This window comes from Motacilla alba, chromosome 1 (assembly GCF_015832195.1).
Source record: "Motacilla alba alba isolate MOTALB_02 chromosome 1, Motacilla_alba_V1.0_pri, whole genome shotgun sequence".
NCBI lineage: Eukaryota > Metazoa > Chordata > Aves > Passeriformes > Motacillidae > Motacilla > Motacilla alba.
Window position 1 is genome coordinate 16,974,492 of NC_052016.1, and position 24,170 is coordinate 16,998,661.

The 24,170-nt window shown below is 37.3% G+C and overlaps 1 protein-coding gene across 5 annotated transcripts in view; it reads left to right on the forward strand.

Moving 5' to 3' along the window:
* ROBO1 (roundabout guidance receptor 1) overlaps window positions 1-24,170 on the forward strand; it is a 693,788-nt gene that overhangs the window by 312,785 nt on the left and 356,833 nt on the right. For 4 of the 5 annotated variants that reach the window (XM_038135498.1, XM_038135488.1, XM_038135479.1 and 1 more), the window contains one exon: window positions 21,393-21,476. The exons of the other annotated variant lie outside the window; for it this stretch is intronic. In XM_038135498.1, the coding sequence (XP_037991426.1) occupies window positions 21,393-21,476 (84 nt within the window). The remainder of the gene's footprint in view (window positions 1-21,392; window positions 21,477-24,170) is intronic. 5 annotated transcript variants of the gene reach the window in all.

The following is a 24,170-nucleotide window of genomic DNA, read 5'->3' on the forward strand; positions in this document are numbered from 1 at the left end:
CTGTTCTTTGCCAGTAAAGGTAGGTGTTAAAATGACTATTGAATGCTAAAGTCCATTATTTTTAAAGATGCAAAAGAGGATCCCATTTAGTCCTGCATCACAGTTGGCGCTCCACAGGTTTCTGTCCTTGGTTTGCATGCACTCTGTCATCCTGAGAAGCACTGAAAGCAAAGACCAATCTTCTGTTCTTAATTTTTCTTCAGTTGCAACCAGATTTCTGTGACAATGAGCCTTCATGAGAAAGATCAGGCAAAATTAACCTTTCTCCCAGAGTTTCAGATGAGAGTAGATCACATCTTGCAGTAAGCTAAATCCTGGCCTGACCTAAGAGAAAAACAGTTAGGATTTAACAATAGCAACTGCAGGTGAACCTGAAACTATGTAAATCTCTAGAGCAGTTAGGGTGACAGAGACTTTCCCAATTGTTTAGTTTAAATCTGAATTCTCTGTCCTGTCAGACCCCAAATTCTGCTTCTCTCTCCATAGCTTTCAATAGGTTTTGTGCCTTCCTGCAAACAGCATAAATATACAGCAGAATAATGTGGCAATGCAATTCTGTTTGAAGGTTCTCATTCATTTGCCAGTACACCTGTCACAGTTATCAGGGTGACAACCCAAAAGAAATCTACACATGAAAGATAACTTCAGCAGAAAGGGCAGACTGCTGCACATTTTTGGGGATCTCCAGGAGTTTCTGTTGCCTTCTCCTTCCCCCAATGTTTTTTTTCTCATCTGCATTTAGCAGTAAATGCTGCTGGTGAGGCAGTGCTCAGGTTTATCACAGGGGTCAGTTGCGAGTGTGGGCACATTGGCAGGTTCTTTCCACTAATTTCTCCTACATATTATTGTAGTTGCACTCATTCCAAAATGCAAATTAATTGCTTACCATAAGAGAAAATTATGTAATGAGGCTCTAGAGAACATAAATGTTTAACCATATTTTTAAATACATTCAAATATGTGTGTATGGAGAGGGGAGCGGTTAGTGGAGGCAATATATTCAAATAAACATGTTCAATATTCTATTATATTACATATCAACCCTGCAAATTCACACTAATTAGTATTTTGCGCTCTCATGGTGTTACTAAATAGTTGGCACCAGATGAATAAAATGTTTAGAAAACTTTTTTATGATCTTATTGGTGCATTCACCCATATCAATGACCAAAATTTATCACGCTTTCACAAATCAACAGATTTCTTTCTTCTGCTTAATGTTTTTGGCAACACAGACAGAGAACACAGCAGTCGAGGCCCTGCTCAAAGGCACAGATAACTGAATGGGTTACTTCCTACATTAAAACCAGCTTGTTGACTTGGCAAAGAGCCCTGGTCAAGTAATACAACCAGCGCTGCTGCCATTTGTTAATTCTGCATAATTAAACATCAATTATACATAGTATTGTTTTCTAGCAGGCTCCTCAGCTGGCTTTTCATTATTATGATTCTGTGCCAGTTTCCTTCCTTATTACTAAAAAGGTCTTTTATTTGTTATTATAATTAGGAGGTTTAAAATATATCAAATTTTTCTAAAGAGAGAATAGGAAATTATTATGGAAGTTGGCATATCATTTTACATGAGAGACATTGCATATAATAGGTATTTTGATTTCTTGCATAATCTGAGGAATCTGCACTGCACTATTATAGGACTCCCCAGAACAAGTCTATTAATGAATATATAATAATAAATGAATGTATTTGCAAAACATTTCCAAAGTCTGTCTTTTTGGAGGCACCAAGAAATGCAAAGATACAACTAATAATAATTTGTCAGCACTTTCCTCCTTGTCTAGTAAGGCTAATGCCTATTGAAATTTGCAAAGTATCCGCTTAACTACTGTTTTAAGGCATAAACCTCAATATTCTGTTGAAGTTTTAATATTTTATGCATATTGTCATATGAATAGATGCAAATGAAGACCGTATCAAAGGATGTTGATGATTGTCCTGGTGCTTTTAAACTGTGGTGTTGTCAGGGATGCAGTCTTGTTAGGAATGATGATGGAGAAATTCCAAGAAAGGTTTTGCCTGTGTTGCTGGGAATAGTAGAATAAGAGGAGATGAAAGCTGGAGGCTTGTTTTATACTCTTTTTAGAGTTTATCTCTCCCTCAGTACTGAGAAAGGTATCTGTTATGTAGACTCAATATTTATTTCTAACTACTTAAGTCCAAAAAAATATTCGGGGAAAAGATTGTTTGGGGTTTTTTCCCCTTGCTTTTTGATTATTTATATAACAATATTACCAAAGTATAATACAAACAGCTAAAATAGATTTTGTGAAGTCTCTAGGGACTCCAAGTGTATACAATACAATCCAAAAAATTTCTTGTTTAAAAAAAAAAAGGAAAAAAAAAAAGAAGAAAAAGAGAGAGCAGAAACTTCCATGCTTGATAATCACTACAATTTAAAAGCTCAGGAAGGATGTTAACTGTGTCTATGACTCTTAATCCATGGATTATTCAGCTGTCACACACACATACTGAATCTCTATGCAACATCCTCATGAACTTTATTGAGAAATGTTTCTGTGAGTCAGCAGCTGGAGCTCATTTCTGAGCCAAATTCTTTTCTTGTCTCTTATCTCCTTGTGACTCTCCTCTCTTTATCTATTATTTCCTTCCTTTGAGTCCACATAATTATTTACCCTCAAATGAAAACGCAGAGTTTTGAGTTTGGTGGTTCTTAGTTCCTCATTTACTGGATCACAGGCAAACTCTGCTATAAAGAGGAGAAGATGTAGTTGCCTGCTTAATCTGCAGAGCCATGAGGTCAATGGGACTTCCCACTGCACATTATAAAAAGGACAAAAGACTTTGTAAGATGAGGCTCTGGGTTCACGTTACAGTTTTGTCAATGGAGCCATTTTAAGTTGCGATTGTCAATAAAATCTCCTCTGGACTCTCTTTCAGAATAGGTCAGCTGTTTTGAATCATGCGTTGTGTGTGAAACATATATTTCAAATTCCATAAGCTTGGTAAAACAATACTGTTTTGTCTTACTTGCTTTGAGAATCGTGGTATTTTGGCATGTTCTTTGGATCTTTCATTGTCATGGCTATTATTCTTCCTGTTTTAGGTATATACTTTCATTTCCACTCTGGTTTAAATAGAAGGGAGAAAAATGTGATTCTAGGATTGTTTCCAAATTAGTATCTAGATACAGTGTTGTTACATCAAGAATATCTTCATTTTACAGCTGCATCTAACACAGTAGAATTTAACCTGGGAACCATTTTCACCATAGAAAGCTTCCATTTATTCTTTTATCCTGATAGAAATCTTTTAGAGAACACCCATGCAAATCTTGAAGGAAAGAGAGAAAATTACAATGGAAAAGACCTATGCTTTTTTTTTGTTTGTTTGTTTCTCAATGGAATTTTTAAACATCTCTAGGCTCAAGGATTTTATTTATTATTGCCATTACAATAATGCCTTAAATATGGCAGGTGTTGAATAGTTCCCCTGACATGCAGCCAAACCTGTCCCAAGTTTTGAAATGTTAGTTCATATTCAAAAGAGCTGGGATTACAGCCCAATGCAACAAAAGCTTCTGAAACACATAGATAATTTGTCTAGAAGTTTGTGTCATTGATTTCTACAGCTTTGTTTAAAGAACACTCCCCAGTCACAGCACTAAGATTTTGCTTGAAGCAAAGTACACACATAAATCTTATTTTGGATTAGGATAAGTGGGGAATACATGCATAAAAGTGGGTCACAGCAGTATAATGGCTGCAGCTTGTCTTATCTCCCCTAAATGCCAATTTTTATTTATATTCACATGTATCTATTTATAATATATTTATATATGCACATTCTGAGTGTCTCTTGATATCCCAGTGATTAAGTGTAGAATGATGTGATAAGGTGCATTTGTAGCACACCTGGGACTCCTCCCCTGCAGCCGTGCTCCTGAGGCAAATCTGGTGTCACCACGAATAGTCTTCCCAGGATCAAAGGTTGAAGGTCACCTGGCTAACAAACCATGAAGGTTAGAAACAGGAGCATCAAACCATGAGGAAGAACGGACTTTCAGCTCTGCCTGGGGAGAGCATTAGCCTCAAGCCATGGACAGTCCCACAACACCAGGCCTTAAGAGGAAGTTGTTTTTACGCCTGTGAAAGACATTTCATACTTTAGCTGGAGTTTTTCAACCTAAATTTATTTTTCTCTGCTTCTGCACTGAAAAGTAATGTGATTCTCCTCCTCTCAGATTCGAGAAAAAAAAAAGCTGGAAAATGTCAATACATTATAAATAAAATGGGAAAAAAATTGGAAGATAATTTTACCACACAACAATGACACATGGACTCTCCATATGGCAGTTGTAGATGCCAAGGGTTTTTTTTTGGTCTGGACTTCTTTGTCTTGAGAATAACCTGAGTGCACTGCAGCTAGCTAAGCTACATGAAGTAAAAATACTCAGACCACATTATTTATTCTTTCCAAATTAGACTTTTTGCTATACCCAAAATGCCACTAACTTCATAAACTACAAAAGAGCAAGCTGTTGTAGCTTCTTCACCTAGACATGATCCCAAAAATAAATTTGATGGGTGACAAGAGCTGCTTCTGTGCAATAGAGAATGAAAAAAAACCTCCTTTTCCATTTAATTTTATAACTAGCAGAATTTGAGCCAACAGTCTTAGAAGCTGCCTATGAGGTTTCTGCAAATGTGGGGGTTGTGTGCAGTAAGACACTGGGAAGAATGAAAATCTATCTCATTTGTATAATTTCAGGACCATGGTTCTGTTGTGAAACATCAGGTTTAAATGCTTCAGAGGGCTTCTATAGTAACACAGAAATACCAGAAACCATTTTGACACTAGTTTATAGTAATGAGAAAACCTAATCTCTTAAGATTTTGTATTCATATTTGGTAGGCAAAGTTGTATTTTGTAGCTTAGTTGTCTCATACTAAGAAAGTTGAGTTTGTGAGGCTAAGTTATTGCTAATCATTAAGACAATTGCAAAAAACTTATTTTGAATGCTTAACATATTAATATTTCTCTTTTTGCTAAAGAAAATTCCTGTTGTTGTTTCTAAGATGTGAATGGTGTTATGTGAGATAAATCATTATTTTCCAAAATAGTGAATACCTATACAGGCTGATAAAAATACTGGCTTTCAGGAGTAGTGACAAATTTAGGCTCACAAAAACTATTTCTTTTTTAGGGTACAGCAGTTGATGTTTCTGAAGATGTAATTACAATGCAAATACAATATCCTCTTTGAAGTATAAGAGTAGTAGGACAAGAATTGTGCTTACACAATTCTTAACCTTCTTAAGTATTGAAAGTTTCAGTGGGTAAGAAATGTCTAAGATAAATGTATGCTTCATAACTTGACAAACTTTCAGCTTTTTACCAAACCATTGCATATATTTAATTTATAGTAATAGCAAAGACATGAAGACACATTTCATTTGCTGTGGATGTGCAAATTGTATTAGTTATTAGTCTTTTATTCCCATTTGATAGAAGGGGTACAGACAGGCTCAGGAATAGATGGAGAGAGGTCTCTGGCATCCTAGTACCTGTCTGAATTTGAGTTCTTTTGATCTGATCATGGTAACTCAGCAAGAAAGTGACAGATTAAGATATCTGATTTCAAAAGTAAGCAGTTGAGATGGTTTCCAGGCCAGCAGTCTTTCTTTCAAAATGTCTGTCACTCCTTAAGATTCCCTCTGCTTTAAGCTGTCTTGATTCTAGGAGCCAGAGCATTTTATGAAGTAAATTTTTCCTTTGTTTTCTTCCCAAGCAATCAGTCACAAACTGTTTCCTGTATATTAAAAGAACTTTTTTAAGTCTAATCTTATTTTCTGCAGAACATACGGAACTTTGCTGGAGAATCAATTTTCTTTCACATGCATACTTAAAAATGGCAATAGGGTTTACATTTTGCTTTGCTGGGAAAAGGACTAGGAGGAAGAGAGAAAAATAGAAGACAGCAATCAAAGCCTGCATTTTATATTTTATTTCATGTAAGTCATATAAACAAAAACCTAGATTTAAAAAAAAATGAAAATAACGTTTAAATGTGTTTTGAGAAAGCAGACATTAAAACTTGCATCTTATTCAGAATATTACAGTTTAGCACATTAAATACATTTAGTGGAAAGCAAAAATTTATGACATGCTTACTGATAATTTCATAAGTATTAGAAATGCTCCTTTTTATGCTAATCAGCTAGTTATTTATTGGCCTGGAAGAGTTCATGAAGCCAGGAGATGGCTTCATTTAGGCTTTAATAATACCTTTGGCTTGCTTGATGCCTTGGGCTAGCTAGGTTAAACTTTGAATCTAATCACCCTTGTACAGACAGCAGAGTGAAAGCTCTGAAAGATCACCAGGGTTTTGGGACATTCACCAGTATCCTTTTTCTCCCTGTATTAGCTCCAACACCACAGGCATCTAAACATGGTGCTGGAAGCTGTGGTTGTGGAAATCCCGAGAGCAACATTCTTCAGAAAAATTGTCTCTAGCCACAATGGCACCTTAGATGTCCAGCTAAAATGAGATGATAATATTACCTTCTCCAGCTAGCAGACTTTTGAGGAAACTGTATTAGTTCACCTTTTGAGAGCATTCAGCAGTGGTGTCTGTGAATTAAATGGTTTCAAAGAAGTCTGATTCCTGATCATACAGTGTCCATACAGCTCAAACATTTTGTACTTCACTTTCTTGTTATCTATTCTCTGCACTGGGACAACACTCTGAAAGGGTCATGAAATAAATGCCTCAGAGGTACCTTGGGAAGCTGTAGTAAGATCAGCCATGCAGCTTCACTTCTACAATTTCCTCTACAATTTCCTAAGTTTCAAGTCTGTGGCTTTGTGACTGTAAGAGTACACAAGATTTTATTTTTACTTGCAGAGGTTTTTGGTTGGGAGTTGCAGAGGGTGTTGTATCATAACTGCATGTTAGTTGCTGCTGTTCACTAAAATAACTGGTCACAAACTCTTTGTTGAAAGAGCACAAACTGGTCACAGTTTGTTGAAAGAGCCTGTGTCTTGCTACACTAATTTTGGTGAGACTCAGGCAGCAGTCTGTACTGTTTCCAATTCTTATTCATTATCACTTATTTCTGTTGTCTGTAGATGCCTGCAAAACATAAAGACAGAGGAATCAGACGTACAAGGGCTGGCTTTCATCCCCCTAAAGGGATTCCTGAGAATATTAGAGGGATGAAAGCAAAACTCTGTGTTTTCATCCCTTCAGACTTTCTGCTTTTCTCCCCTTTCCACGCTATAATTTCATCTCCTCCCCTCCCAGCAGCAGCAGCTGGAGCTCAGCTCCAAAGGCCCCTGGAAGCTCTCCCCAGGGGCACCTCCCTGACCCCACTGGGGCTCCAGCCTCAGCTGCAGCAGTCGGGGGCTCTTCCCAAGCCCAGCCTTTCCCTGTGGCTGAGCGCTACGTGAGACACCAGCCGGATCTCACCAAGTGTCCTTGCAACAGGAGCTCTGGCTCTTTTTTTCTCAGATATCTGTTTTCACTTTTTCCAGTAATAAAAATACAAAAGAAGTAAATTGTTTTCTTAAAAGGAGCCACAGACTGCACCAAATGTGTGCTCTCTTCTGCTCCCTTTCTCTTTTCTCCAAAGAGATTAATTAGATGGTAAGATAAACTTCACCTCCCAGCTTGCAGCTCCCCTTGACCTTGAAGCAGCTGAGGGAAGCCTCTGTGAGCCCAGTTTTTACACAAAGGCATCCTAAACTTTGTCTTATTTTCTGCTAAAAAAACTTGTAACACTGAAAAACCTGAAGCATTGGAAAAAAAAAAAAAAAAAAAAAAAAAGCCAGGAATCTTCAGGCTTGATTAGGGAACATGTTTCCTGTTGTGAAAAATTTTTCTTAAAGAAAATATCAAAAAAGATCCCTGCAAAGATTCAACTTTCTAAATACACATTGAATAAAATATTAACTGGTTGAATTAGACTAGGAATGAAGGATTTCTCATTAGTTGAACTGTTAAGTTGAAAAAGGAAAACCAGTTGCACAAGAATAGTTACATTTTGTAAGGAGGAGGCCAAAGAAAAAAAAAAATACTGCCTCTAGTGTTTGTAAAAGACACATTGTGTCTTTAACAAATAGTAACACCTCGTATTCCATTTTTCGAGCTGTGCTTTGGTTGCGTCCTAGTTCAGTCTGCTCCATACCTTTTCTTCCAGAAAAGGAAAAAAAAAATATATTGAAGCCATTTGTACAAAGTGCAGTGCATCCTTTCTGACCTTGAAGAAGGTAATTTAACTTTCTTTCATTGATCATCTTTTTTCAAAACAGACAAATGTTAGGGTAGGAATTGTCTGCTCTGCTCTTTTAAGTGGGAGCAAAAAAACAAACACTTTTAAAGTTTCCTGTGAAATCAGATGTGCATAGAAATTGAGTATTTTCCTCTCTTCTAATCTTCAGATACTGGCACGCCAAACAAACCATGGTCTCAGATATTTATTTCATTTTGCACTTTGACTGAGCAAAGATTCCCAGTACCCTGAGTTTTTTTGTGAAAATGATGCTCAACATGCTTCAGATCCTCAGCTGATACAATTCTGTTTGAGTCTCTTTTAGCTCCTATCCCTACAGCACATCCAGGGATCACCTAGTTTTTATTAATGTGATATTTCCTGCTGTGATTACATCCTATAATTTCAGAGCAGCAAATCCATTGTATAGTAATCATTTCTAAACTGCAATTTCAAACATTTATCATTTAAATATTTTTATCCAAAATTAATATCTCATGGTTGCTTTCACCTTGGTTGGATGATGTATATAAGAATGAGCACAGAAGAGAATCAATATAGCTATTAACTGACTTACCCACAGGATATGATAAATGAGGGGCCAGTTTAAATTCGAATAAATTTTCCTTGATAGTATATCATCAGAAAAATCTTCATCTACCTATAGCATTTTTCATCAAGTGCATTTTTTTCTACTTATGAATGGCCTTTATTTTCAATTTTAAGAATCAAACAGTAGAATTAGTTATTCATTCACATTTAAGAAATGTGAAATTTCTATTAATGTCACAAATTCAGATTATTAAATACATATTGATGAAATAAGCTGAATGGGATGAGGAAAGGCTTGGAAGTGTTTTACTTTAGTGTGATTTTTTACAGAATAGGGATTATGCTATCATAGAGTCAGCATCTGTTGGATCTCCTGCTCTAGTATTTTCTGAATTCACTTGCTAATCTTAATTTACATATTAAATAAAGATGGAAGGAGTCTCGAAGCTATATCTGAACAGTGGATGTGAGGTGCAGTTACATTTTGTCTGCATTTAGACAAGATTTTGCCATATACTAACTTCTCTCTTTTGGTTGTCTTGAGAAAGATACCTGTGTTGGGAAGCTTCAAGGAAAGTGGGAAAGGTTTTGTCTAGGACTTTGATTGGGATGACTGGGGGAGCAGGACCCTGAGACACTCAGCCTGAATCTAGTCAAACATAATTATGTTAAAGTTTCAAGCTGAGGAGAAAAGCTTAAATAGGAGCTTACCTAGGGAGCCTTCTTATGCATGAGTGCTAATCAGTGTAAAACTAGTTAACATTTCAATCAATGTTTATGGTAGATTTTGGTTATTTATTGCAATTTTTTACCCAGTTTTCCCTTCATCATTGAACATAAATTTCTTTATATTATATGTGTTGCTTTTCTAAGACTAAATGCATTTCCAAAATCATAGCCATTTAGAAAAATATAAACCATAAGGAAAACATCTTAGATTGAGTTTAATTATATTATTTCTAATAACAAATGTTTCTGGTTTTATTGCTCAGTGTTTTGTAGCTAAGATAAAAGTTCTAAAGCATTTAACAGTTTTAGAAGCTTTTCCTGAAGGGCATTTGAAATAATCTTCACTTCAGGTACAAAGTCTTTCTCACTGAGTTCTTTCATACTTTGGTTTTGCTCAGTTTGAGCATTTATGTGCACTTACAGCTTATTTACCTCCAGTGCTAAGCTTTCAAAATTATATCACATCTCCTTGGTCACTCTACCATTGTAGAACAGCAATACAATTTTGGTAGAGTTGAATAAACTATACATCTTGAGTAACAGGAACGATGGGGTAAGCTCAGAAGTTTCTTTTGGTTTAAAGTTTAAATTTTCTCAGTATTTTCTGAGACTTGTTTTCTTTGTGAAATATAAAATAATAGCATTCTTTGTTGTTTCACTTTCTTACTAGTGTTCAATGTCAGATGGGTCTCTAGCTGGGTGTGTTATTTGATCCAATGTGTTACTCTCTTTTTTTCATATCCAGCACCTTCTGAAATTACAGTGCTTTTCCAGGAATCTTCTGTAGTCTGGCCTCCTGAAAGGAAATATGATTAATTGCCTTCAATACACTAAAAATGCTTTTCTTTCTCGAAGGCTCTTGTGCATTTGTATTGTTCTCCTGTCTCCTTTTCCCATAATTTTCATACCTATATTCCCACCAAAATGAATAAACTTGAAACCAGTAAAAAATATTAAAATTATTTTCATATTGTTCAATTTTATGGTAGAAGTTTAGTATACTAGTTGGAGTATTCTTTTTAATATATATTTATATATATATATGTATATTTATAGGTATATATATACTTTTTAGGTATATCTTGGATATACCTAAAAATTTTTAGTATTATAATGTTCTGAAGTTTCAGACTAACAAACCTTTAGATACAGATGTTTAAATTCAGTAATAGTAGTAATGGTATATCAATGAGTTCTGAGCCACCTCACAACTCGTTTGTGATTGATAGGTTCCTGGTACAGGTCTGGATCAATCAAACAATGGCTCTGTGGTTATCAGTGCCTAGACCTTCTGAAATTCTGTTATGTAAGATACTTAAACTCTGCTCCACCTACTTAGGTTTAAAGGCTCTTTGTAGAGAACTAGAGTTTTCCACTGTAGACCTAACAAAATGCCAAGCTTCCTCACTGACCAGACAGTAAAAGTGTTGCTGAAGGACATTTTCTTGGTCTGGTGTCACATCTGCAGTGCTGTGAGCCCATCTGCAACACCCAGCAAGGGCTTGGGCACTGCTGGCCCCACTGTCCCTGGTGTCACAGCTGGGCCACCCGTGGGCTAAGGTGTCAGCCAGGATCAGAGAGGAACCCCAGGGGCACCAGGGCATGCAGGAGCTTGGCAGGGCTGCTGACAGCCACCTCAGGGCTCAGGTCCTGTGCTCATTGCGGCCCCCCATGGCAGCATGCAGCGCTCAGCTCGAAGCCAGGGCATCATCTTCCCTGCTGGAATTTCAGTGCTGGGTAGCAGTGATCCTAGCCTGTAGGGGTGAAGCATCTATTTCTGATTTTATCCAGTTTGACATGTTTAAATTTACTGAGGATCTATCTCTCCTAGAGGCGATTGAGGGCCCCAACAATATGGAACCAATCATGCTAGAAATACACAAGATGTATAATGTTGCTTCAGAAGTATTTTTTATTTCCTGCCCAAAGCAGCTGCACCAACACATTAAATGAAGGTAGGACAAACAAACAGGGCTTGATAAAGAAATTTTTCTTTTTTTAAGCTGTCACTCTTGCAGTGTTATACTTTAGGTCAGCGATATTAAAGCTGTGACCCAGTCAGCAATGATATACTTGGGAAACTTTCTACATGTAAATCTGACACAATGAATTCTTAGTCATCTGTGCTTCCATTTTCAGTTCATTACTGGTGATAAATGAGTTCCTTATTATGAGAAGCCTAATTTCCTGGTTTCTAGCACTATGAAGGTTTTGGTTTTGCTTTTTAAGTGGGGCACAGCTGGTACAAAATACAAACCACAAAAAAAAAAAAACCATTTCCTTCCATTTGTTATTTAGTTGTTTTTCTCTATCAATGCATAAACTGAAGCTTCTGATAAAGTTGTGTCTTTCTGTCTATTTATATCAGAGATCTGGTAGGGTTTTGAACATAGATGTGTAATTTGATTAATCTTTATCATCTTGATCATCTTATCCATCAAAATTCTGATATGACTGCTTTTATTATTTACACTGGCATTGTTCTCACCACATTTGTGTAGTTTAAAACTTATTCTTCAGTGTTCATACTTGATTGTTTTGGGCTTTGTGCTTCCTCCCAGTTACAGCTCTAATTCTGGGATTCCTGTGGATCTATTGAAGGTCCCTTTTTGTTTCAAAATTACTGCCTCTAGCTAGTAATTCCTATGCTCAATGTACACATATTTCAAATCAACAATATTTAGAGAAATCTGTAGATCCTTGTAAACCCAAGTACCCCTTGCTGTGTTGCATGATTTCTTATCTGGTATTAATTTTGCAGAGTTGAATTCTGACAAGATAGAAGAGTTATTGATTTTTCTCCTCCTCAGCTATTTCATTTCATCATTGTTCTTTTTTGTCTGGAGTTTAAGTTCATAAACCTGGAGTAATTTTTGACCTTGTGCTTTTTTCTGAGGCTGACATTAATCACACTGAGAAATGAGATTCCCAGCTGGAAGATGCTAAAGAACCATTAGGAACTATTACATTAACTGACCACTATTTTATCTTTCCCAGTTCAGGCTGAGAATTATTAAGTTGATTGGGACATATCTGTATGTTTCATTATGAGCTAGATAGTAATTGCTAATTCTTTATTTGTGGCTCTTTCTCCCACTTCCCTGAAGTATTCACAGCTGTGCTAACAGAACCCTGTATCCAGTCAATGGAAGCATTTTGCTCCTTAACAAGAAAGGGCTTCAAGCCTAATATCGAATTTTCCAGGCAAATGCTTACATGCTCCATCATTTGTTTTCTTAAGGATATGATTTTGAGCAGTGAGTAGTCAGCTCAGGTAAACAAAGCAAGCAGGAACACCTGTTGGACAGCTTCTCTCCAAGGCACAAACTCAAAAACCTACTTTGTAAAATGCATTTCATTATGCTGCAAAAAGCAGAAATTCTCCAGAAGAACTTTACAGAGAGAATGCTTGTGATCAAATAACAAAAGGAAAAAACTTCCCTTAACTCTATTTAGCATGAATAAAAGAAGGCATTTTTTTTAAAATCTTTGGATTAAAAAAAAAATTAAAAAGTATTGCTGCAAGGGAGTTTCATTTAATACATTTGAAAGGTGAATAGAAAGGGGAATTCTGGACAGCTTGACTAACTACTATGTTGTATGGATATGTGGTTTGATGATGCCTGTAGCTTGCTGTAAATTTATCCTTGTAGAGAAGTACTGACTGACAGTGCATGTTTTTCAACTCCATGCCTTTTTACAAGTTACTGTGAATATCTGTTTAGCATACAAGTCATCTTTTCACTTCACTTCAAAACCACCCCTGTACATTACCTAGTAGGCCACAGTGATTTTAATTGCCAACTACAACAGGGTTAAACCTTCATTTTTTTTAATACTTAAATCACCCCATAGGCTATTTGCTTTGTAGAGAAGGCAACATAAATAGAATGTGATTGGCTTTAAGTATGGAAAGACAAGGACCTTTACAGCCTGTCCCTGTCTGCTGGCTTTGTTATCATAGCCAAAGAACTGAGATGTGAGATACAAAAAAAAAAAAAAAAAAAAAAAAAAAAAAGGAAAGCACAGAATATCCTCTAAGAAATCCATATACTAAAGGCATCAGTAATCACAACGTGGCTGCTGAAGTCACTGTTGGGAGGTAGAAAAATGTGTTGGAAACAGCAAACTTGTTCAAAATGTAGACCTTTTTAAAGGAGGGGGAGCCAAAACAATTCAGAATGGCTAGGAATGTCTTCTGAAGGCAAATCAGCTGTGATTCTTGTGATATCAGGGAGGCTTTCTTGCTTAAATATCTATCTTAATAGGTTGAGTTAATATGCCAGAGTCTTGCCTTGCTGGACAGTGTATTAGCGCAAGAATGTCTGTTCTTTCTTAAAGCAAGCATTGACATACATTGATTTAACATTATTCTTCGTGCTGAGCTCTGCAGATAGACTGGCAAAATGCAAATGACACAGCTGTGCTGCAGATATATCTTTGACAGCCCAGAAGATGACTTTGCATATTCAGAAAAGCAAGGGAATGAGAAAGGACTTTCTCAGCTGTTGGATTGTGTATGTCCCCTTCAATATTCATTTTTATGGTAGTTTTAATTTCAAATCATGTCACTGCAAGGCTGCTGGTATGCTGAATTAGTTCCTGTGTTTTTCTTGTTTGTCTGTAATTGTCATTAATGAAGGAACTTTATCACCTTCCCAAAGTTCACCACTCAGCTGAAAAATATAAGGGGTAATTAAGCATGGTAGGATTCTTGCTGTGTTCCAGCAAAGAGCAAGGGAACCCAGATCTCTGCTGCTATTTTGAGGGCAGCTTCTCGTAAAGCAGCTGCATAATTCAGCCTCAAAACATCCTTGCAGAGCTGAAACCATGCAAGAGGAGCTCCTGGGGTTAATGCCTGAAGGACTGGGTGTAGACTCAGAGAGTTTAATTCAATAGTTAGGGGATTACTGCATGAAGTCCAGTAGAGTTGGAGGATTGCATGGGAAGCTTGCATAACCAGTTCTTCAGCTGTACATGGTATTAGTTGTTATTATTTAAATGTCTTGATAGTAGTTCCCACAGCAGTCAGAACTCAACAAACATGTAAGTTTACTTGGAAGAAAACAAAATAAGGGGTCTTCTAAGGGAGAGAACATTTCCTGAAGCAAGTTAAAACTCATAATTAGCAATGAAGAGACAATACTGGTATGAACAAATCTACGCCAAGTAGATCTTACGCATATGCCATATTGAACATAATCAAGATGACTGGTGAGCACTTTAAAAAAGTCACTTATATCTGCATTTTCTGAAGAAATTCATCTTGTTACCTTGGAGTAGAAAATTCTGTTGTAAATCTAGTTCTCCCTCCCTAGAAAATGGCTTCTTGTCCTAATTAATCATAGTGCCTTGCACAGGCAAGGGTGATGGGTCTGGGTACTGATGGGTCTCTTATCTACCCCTGCAACAACAGCAGCTGGGGCCACCACCTGTTAACTCACTTCCAGCACCATTTAATTAGCCTGAGTGGCTGCTACTTTCAGGTTTGTCTGGCATGCAAAGAAATGGGAGCAATGCCAAACCAGAGAGAGTGCTACAAGGTACAGCCCAAGAAGGGCAAGTAAAAGCCAGAAAAAGTCAAGGAGAATGGGCAGGTAAAGAGAGAATAACAGGCAGGTTTGGCAGCATCAAAGTCTTGCAGTACAAGCTGGTTGTGCTCACTGCCAAATTCCAAGTTTTGAGAAATTCAAGTGTTCAGTCAGAAATGTTTCTGTGTGATTGGATTCATACAGTGACTGATCCCATGTAAGACTTCTGCTTATGGTTCTGCTACTTGGTAAAATATTTTTGCTGGATCTGTGTTGAATTTGCTCAACACCTTTGTTTATTACCTACTGCATAAATAAATAAATTGCAAAGATACAACAAGGTGGTTTCATGCTTATGCATAATAAAGTCCTCACTCATTTACTTTTTGTTCTTACTTTAGGGCTGTTATTGAATGAGTTGTTAAAATAAAGGGAAGGAAAGGTTTTTAAACAGCATCCTTACTGAGGTTTTGTCAGGATTTCAGTCATGCACTGTTCTTTGAAGACAAGCAAAAAATAGATACTCAAACCATTAAATAAATGTTTTATTCTTCCTTGTTTTAGAAAAAATAATTTCTAAGGGGTTTCTTTTACCCTTGTGAGATACAAAAAAAAAAAAAAAAAAAAGAACAAAGTGTTCTTTTCTCATCAAAAGAATGTATTTTGAGTGTAATGAATAACATTTCTGTACGTATGTGTAAGTGTACTTTTTTTTTTAGACTACTTACTGAATTGCTAGAACACATTTGTACAAGATATTAATAAAAAAAAATCCTTATGGATTTATCTACCATTTACTTGAGCCAAATCCTCACATTAAGGACATTATGGGAGAGCAAATTCTTGCCTTTTTGCCTTAGCTTGAATCTTTCTTAACTTCTGAAATGAGGCAGCTGAGTAGTGTAAATTTTTAATGAAGATCTACTTATTACTTGTGGTGACTCTTAGCTGATGAAAGTGGTCATAACTTGCTAAATTATCCAGCTTAAACAAGTTAGCTGGCTGAATGTGCCAGTCTCTAGAAAGGTGCAGTGTTAAGTCTTACGAAAAAGAAATACTTCCTTTGAGCTGTTATGAAATATTGGTAAGGATATTCATCAGATTAACAGGTTTCTGATACAGACCTCTGAGTGTTCACCAAGCTGTGATAGTCTAAAGGTGGCCTAATTATTCCAAATTCTGCACATAGCCTGAAGTTTTTCCTTTTTGTTCCAGATCTGAAGAATAGGTCTGCATCCTTGGAAACTTGTCCGTAGTTTTATAAATAAACGTATTCTATTAGATAGTATTTTCCCTGTACAAAATTTAATGAGAAATCCGCTTCTCATGGATTTAATGATTTGGCTTTTATCAATAGTTCACCTTTAGGTCTTATCCTTAGTTCTACTCTGAGAGCATAAACTGTTTTGTCATTGTGTACAACCAAGTGAAGAAATAGGAACAAATTAAATATTCTTTAAGACATACTATAGTGTATTTCTACTGTAACTCCAAATAAAACCTAGAATAAATCAAAGCACTGGAAAAAAAAACTTGGCTACTAATTTACTAATTTAGTTCCTCATCTTAGGCTGTGGTTTGATGCAGTCCCAGTTGGGCTTTTTTTCTGATGTCTCTTCCTGAATTTGTCCAGATCACTAGAAATGAATCAATGGGAATTGATCCAATTTGTAGAACACAATTCTTATATTGATAGTAGTTTATATTCATTTGCTTCATCCTAATCTTTTATTAATGCTCATTTGCAAAATGCTGTTCATGCTGTTTCCTTCCAGTTTTATACCCTCAAGCTGCTGATGATAAGGAAATTTAGAGAAACATAACAAGAAATAATGAAGTTATAAATTTTGGAATTAAATATGGTAACAGTTACTGTTTTTTGTAGTCAGGCATTTTTCAGTAGATGACTTTAATTTCACATAAGCAAAGACCAGTGTAGAAAGTCAGACACATGAAATTCTTACAGAAGTAAGAAGTTGTGTCTGTTTACATCTTTTCAATTTTTCCTTATGTCCACTTGGAGGCTGGGCGAGGGCATCAATACTGAATCATCTGGGGATTTTTAAGGATGCATCATCAATAAAATGTGTCATCCAGATATATCTCCTGGTTCAAAAGAAGCAATAACTGACAGCATCACTTACTCTTACCAGTGGGAAAAAAAATCACTGGTGACTTTTCTATGAAGAGCAGAGCCATGGTTAAAAATATGTTTAATATAATTCTTGAAGTTAGGATTGTAAAATGCACTTGAATATAAATAGCTGTGAAAATAAGTGTGTCTGTCTAGTTAGAGGTGTTCTAAGAGCCAAAAGAATGAATAGCAATAGTGAATATTTACTATTTGGATTTTCTAAAAATTTTGAAGAGCTAAAGAGTCATAAATTAAAGCATGAATGGTGTGGCCATCCAATAAAATGGAATAACTTAGAGATTTCAGTAGAAATTTAATTGAAAAAGGCTCCTCACAGTCATGTAAATCTGTGCTCCCCAACTGCCATTAGCATCTAAAACTGTTCTGAACCTGTATGATTACACAAAATTCTCTTTATGCTTGGAAGGGGTCATGTGTGCTTGGGCTGACTAAGCCTGAAAACATTCCACCAAAAAGCTGGAGCAGTCAGTCCTGGTAAATTTAACACTCTCTTCTCAAGCCCAAGTAGATGATTGTTGGGGTTTTTTTTAATTTTTTCTTTTAATGTCTTGCCTAGCTTAATGAATAGTGGCTCTGGAAATTTCCATGAAAGAGGGAATGAGATTTATTCATCATGATGAGGGTGCTCCCCCTCTCAAATGAAAAGCACCTCAAGTGTTCCTGCGAAAGAGAAGTGCTGTAGCAACTGCTAAGGGGTGGTTTGATCCTTATTTTTTGTTACTCAAGGCTTCACTTTTCAACTTCCTCTTCCCAAATAAACTCATTTGGAAATATATTAAAGAGGGAAAAAAAAAAAAAAAAAAAAAAAAGGAGGGGACCTAATTTTGACTTCTTCCTGAAGTTTTGAAGTTTTGCCTACTTATAGGAAAAAAAGATTTTTTCAGTTGATTTTTTTTTTTTTTTAATGGGGAGGGATGTGCTGTGTTGGGTTTTGGGGCTTCTTTGGTTGTTTTTGTTGTTTTGATTTTTGTTTTTCTACATAATGAATGAAACAATTATGGCCTAGGCACTTTTTTAAACTTTAAGCGTTATTTCAGTGAAAATGGGCTCTTTTTTTGGGCAGCTAAGAAAAAATAGAAACCTTGGTTTAAATATTTCTTGTCTGATATAAAAATTCAACCTAAATGTCCAATGACATTGGAGAGATTTTTTTAAGGGGCATCTCTCTCTGTCACTTCTGTTAAGCCTCTTAAGGACTGATTATGACATTTCTTTAAGGGATTAGGCACCAGGTTCAGCCTCTGCTTTGACTTAGAACTGTAAATTCTTCATATGTCAGGTGAATTGTTCTTGGGTTTATAGTTCATTTGCTTCACATTTTCTGGCATTGTAACAAGTTCAAAAAGTATAATTATGTAAAATTGTTTATTATGTTTAGGAGAGCCAAGTTGAAAATTGCCTGATCTTACAGTATGGTAGTCATAAGAAATACATCATGTACATTCAGGATTTTTAGTAGCCATTCAACAGAGTGCCTTCACAGCAGTCCTACAGTGAAATGTGTTATTTAAGTCAACACTACTTACCTCTGTTAAGTTGTTACAGAGACTCTCAAGCAAAGCTGGAACTTCTGACGGAGCTGAAATTAAATTCAGCCCAGCACAGAGGGCAACAGCCCAAAATGTAGCACTTATTGTTCAATGAAATGGGTAGAATTCATCATTAGTAAGTAATTTCCAGCCAGGGACCATAATTTAACATTAGTTGAATATAATTTTCAATATCAGGTGGAAAAGTAGCATTACTCAGAGTGAGAGAGTGAACAAGGTCGGTATAGTTTTAGATTGTAAATAACAAGTGCATTGTCACTAACAGATATAATGTAAGTATCAGTAGTGTCAAAAAGAGACTAATTCCCTCCCTCATTTACTTTTACTAAGTGATTGGAGCCAAGATTTGCAAGCCTAAATAGCTCTCAGTAGTTTTATCCTGGTTTTTGCAGCTGCTGCTCTCCTAGTCTGTTTGCTTTATTGAAGTCACAGCATTTCTCTATTGGAGACTGATCCTGTTAAAACTCCTAAGTGAGCTTTGATACGGGCATTAGCATTGGTTGGTTGTGAGGTGCTCTGAGGAGGATGGTCCCCTGCTTGGAATTCCATATCTGAAGTGCTATCTTGGGAAAAAAGTCTGATTCATCGTGCAATTATATTTTGCACATGAGACCAAATACTACAGTGACACACAGGACACTCACTTCCAGTAGCTTGCAGTGCATCTTCCTCCTCCTCAATCATTTTGAGCATTGTGTGGTTAAATCTTCTAGAATGCAATCAATCTCTCAGAATGATGATCAGTTTCATTGGTTAAATTTGGTCTGGGCTCCTTGTACTCAATTATAAACTTTCACACCAAAAAAGGTAGCCTTTTGTGTGGACAGCCTCTGCCACTTAAATTAATAAGAAACAAGTGCTTCTGTCCTTTACTGCGGTAATTTAAAACTTTGACCCAATCAACCCCTAAATGCAAATGAGAGAGCAATCTGGAGAAACAGAGTGTTGATCCAGTCAATCTGCAGCCATTTTCAGAGCAGATTTTAAAGATGTACGTGACATTGGCCATTAGTGAGCCAGCAAAGATGAATGGGCCAATAAACGAACATATTTCACTTCTTTCATCTGCCAAGATGAAACATCATCTTGGTGTTCGGCTGCTTTTTAGTTGTTTGGTCTTTTATTTTCTTAATTTGCACGACAGTATTTTGAAAGGCATGCTATCAATCCTTTAATTGACTTTTCTAAAGAAATATTTTTTTTCCAATAAGTCCCCATGAGTGGGTTGGTCATGAGGATTTTGGTTTTCTTAATATTTTTTCTTTTTAACTCATTAAAAATATTTTGATTTTTAAAGATATTGTCTCTAAGATTGTTTAGAAAACAAATGGAGACATGAATGTTTGGCATTGCATTTTAAAAATGAGAATGAAAGAGCTAGTAAAATCCAGCATCCAGAAAAATAATCCACTTTTTTTTTTTCTTTTTTCTAGTTTTGTTTTGTATACAGTTCCTTTAGGTGTTTTGTCAAAAATGAACAGTTATTTTCACTCATTGTAGTAGTCCAGAGTATGTCTGAGAGAGCAAAACATGTCTTTGCAATAATTAGTAAATTATTTGACACCTGTCAACAGAGAAAAAAGGAAAAAAGCAGCCTATTGTTGTGGCAGATTTGTTTTTGCAAAGACATTTGCTTCTTGAAGTTTTCTTCTGAACAAAATACTAATGTTTCTTTTTCGGTATTATCTATTGGAAAGTGCACTATCAAAAGCAAACTAAATTAGGGGTTAAGTTTAATAAACAATTTTACACTGAGAGTAAAATGGTGCCGTGATATTGTCGACAAATTCCTTTGGGTTGTGCTGTTTTGTTTTCAGAGCAACTGGGATTTAATTTTTTTTTTTTAAATTTTTTTTTTTTTTGTTTGTTTCAAATTGTTTAGTTCATCATTACGAGTTATATTCATGGTGCTTTGTGGTGTTTTGATCTGCAATTTATCCTGGGGTCTTAAAACATGTGTTCATTTATGTGTTTAGCCTACCAGATGCCTTCCCTTGTTTTTCTTTTTCCAATGTGACATAAAAGTGCAGTGATTCCTTGAAAGGATCTTGTAGCGGAAAGCGCATCTTCCTCGGTGATGCTGAGCTGCTCCTTTCCGTGGAAGGCTGAGCCCCTTTCCCCTGCCCCATCTCCCAGCCCCTCCGTGCTCGCCAAGCCCCAGCCGCCCCCCGCCTCCTCCCCACAAAGAGGTGAAGTCCCCTGGGTCTGTAATTGCCAGGAGATGAAGCGATGATGGGGAGTGATCACAGTCAATAGCTTTGATTAACAATAAGGTGGGAAATTAGCGATGCTAGCATTCAGCTCCCCTGCCTTGCCGTCCCCATATGCTCCCCGCAGCCTGCGCTGGCTGGTTAGCAGGGTGGCCACCGTGCCTGGCGGGCTGCAGAGCCACACTGGCAGAGGGGACAAGAGGGGACAGCTTTTTGGGGAGCCTGGACAATGCTCTCGGCCGTGTCTCTCCGAGCTCCACCACGCAGGAGGGGGAAGGACGAGGTGTGCCGTGTGCTGGCACTGTGGCTCTTGCTGTCATGTGTGGATTTAATTGTGTCTGGACGTGTTGTGATCAAAATGGCAACTACTGTTACTCCTGTGACCCCATCAGCAGCTCTGGTGTTGTTTCCGACAGACTCTGAAGACCTAGAGAGGGGGACCGACAGCGGGACACCACTCCCCACCTCTGATAACGGCGACAATTCGCTGGGCTACACAGGTAGAGTGCACCTTTCCAAAATATTCCTGACTGCCTCCTTCTGACACTTTCCACCCCATCTGCCATTGCCACCTGTATACGTTCCTTTAATTGCCTTTGCTAGCTGGCTCTCTTTCTCCATCACCTTTAGAAGTTCAACATTGTTAGTACTGTTGGGAAATATTATTGTGTCTTTTAACTAACCAAGATGACTGTCCTTGCGTGTGTGTTTGTACATGTCAATGATTTAAATGTTTAAATTTGCTTTGTTGAGACAATGCACCCATTATTTTCCTTTGAACTGTATATATTCGTGCATGAGGCAATGTATCATCTCAAAGAAATTTTTCCAAAGACCAAGGGGATTTTTCTATATGTTTATTTGGGGAATTTTTTTGCTTTGTTTCTGTTATAAACAAAAGTAAAATACGTTGCAGCAGGGAAGAAAACCCAAATGAGCCTAAACTGTGATTGGAGAAGAGTGTGTTTCATTGACTTCTGCTTTGCATAAACTACAGAAATGTGTCTCTAGGCCAAATAAGAAAAGCCACAGAATAAGCAGCACCATACAGCAGTGATCTCTGAGGAACCCAATCCTGTAACTCCTCTGCAGCCTGAAATGTTACCCAGCTCTAGGAGTCACTGACCACAGCCCTGTCTCAGCTGCAGTCACAGGTTTTTTATGAACTACTGGTGGTCCAGTGTGACTCAGATATTCCTAACTAAGACAGTCTTGCAAGGTACAAGAAGAGGATAGGCAGGTATATAAGAGAGAGCAATTTCTTGTCTATTCATAAAACTTCAGGCCCTGTTATATGCCACTTACAGTGATTGCAGCTTTCATCACCTGCCCCTCACAATCATCTCTGCATGTGGTTTAAAACCCTGACACATGATTTTATTTCAGCTTTAAATATATTTTTTTTTCTAAAAAGGTAAAAAAAAAGTAAAGCAATACAAATTTTGCCTCAGTCAAGATAGATGCCTTTTTAGGAAAACACCACATGAATCTTTCTGCACATGGGTTATTTAGACTTTTCTACATTCTAAGTATTCCTATTAATTTTGTTTCAAATTCTTCCCCTTGCATACTCCAAGTTTGTCACACGTTCATTTCTGATGCATATGGGATCATCATATTGACAAAATATAGCTTCAAAATTTTTTTTTCTGTACTGTTAGACTTTTCCTTTCAGAAAATAGGGATGGGAATCATGATCCCTGGTTCTTGTGTTTAAAAAGCCACTAATTTACTTGGAACAGTGAGTCAGATTCTTTTAATAATAAACTGACTTAGTTTTACCTGGAGATGAGCAGCTGGTTCCCCTCCAGCCTCCCCACCCATCCCTGGTCTGGGGCTGGTGCTCTACAGGCAGATTCCTGCATCTGACAGCCTCACACCTGCCCACGAGGCAAGTGGGGGGCTCTGTATGCACCTTAAAAGCCCCCTTAGGCACTCAAGCAACAGGGGGGAGAATTTAGAAGGAGACCCCACCATTTTTTTCCACTGGAGAGGGGCTGGAGGTTTTAAGCAGCCCTCCCATGACAAGTGCACTGGGAGGGTGTTGGCAGGCAGAGGGTGCAAGGGCTGCAGGCACTCCTGCTCCACTACTTAGGGTAAATAAGGCAGTGTTTAAGACAATACCTCCGCTCTGAGCCTGGGGGCTTGGGACAATGTCCCAGACAGAGCACAGACCCTTCTGCATCTGGCACCCCCAAGGATCCTTGTCCTGTTCTGAGTTGCACATGAGCAGCTGGGCGCTGCATCCCAGCATCGCAGGAAGGACGCTGCAGGGAGTTGCAGCTGTTTAACCTTCCTCTGCGGGACTAATGGGGTCACTTGAGAGCACTGACAAAGTCAACCCTGCTCTAGTAGCTCCCCAGAGGCTCCACTTCTTAACTCTAGGCCATATTTTAATAGGTGTTTTCCAAATAGACACAAAAGTCAGGATGGAGTTAGAGGCAAGCACAAGCTGAACAAAAATTAACATGAAGATGACTGGTCTTGTTTAATTGGATATTTTGTGCCTTTATTTGAATGAGCACCAAGCGAAGGAAAGACTAAGAGTTTAAAAAATAATATTCATTGGAATACAACCTTATAGATAAAGTTGCCTTCCCCCCCCCCCCCCCCCCCCCCCCTCCTAATTGTGGGCTCATTCACATGGGCCTAATATAGAATTCATGGATTTTACAGAAGTATTCTTAGATAATTTTTGTTCTCTCTTATATTTAGAATTCTATTCTTCAAAAGAAAAACCATTCCAGAAGCTTGTTTGTACTGAAAATTCTCTGACTCTTTCCTAAAATCGCTTGGATTAAGTCCAGGATATCAGGACCCAGGGGTGAAATAAAGAGCAGTTTATTTTTCAGTCATGTATCTATCTTCAGGTGGTGCCTGAATGGACAAAACCCATGCAAGTAGATAACTGCTGTCATACCATAGTATGGTACTTTTTGCTCATACTGAGAGCACTGACACATCGGCAGGGCACATCTTCCTCCCATTCCATATAAGTTTAGCTGCAAGCTATAGAAGCAAAGTGTTTGCATGTATGGGAACTTTCAGGATTAAAGATGATTATAAATTTTTCCTACATCTTTCTCTTTCCCTAGATGTTTTTCATGGTGAATATATGCAGCTGTTTCATACTGTTTTTAAGTGAATGTAAATAACTCTTAGGGAGGGTTTCACTGTGTTCTCCTAAAGCCCCA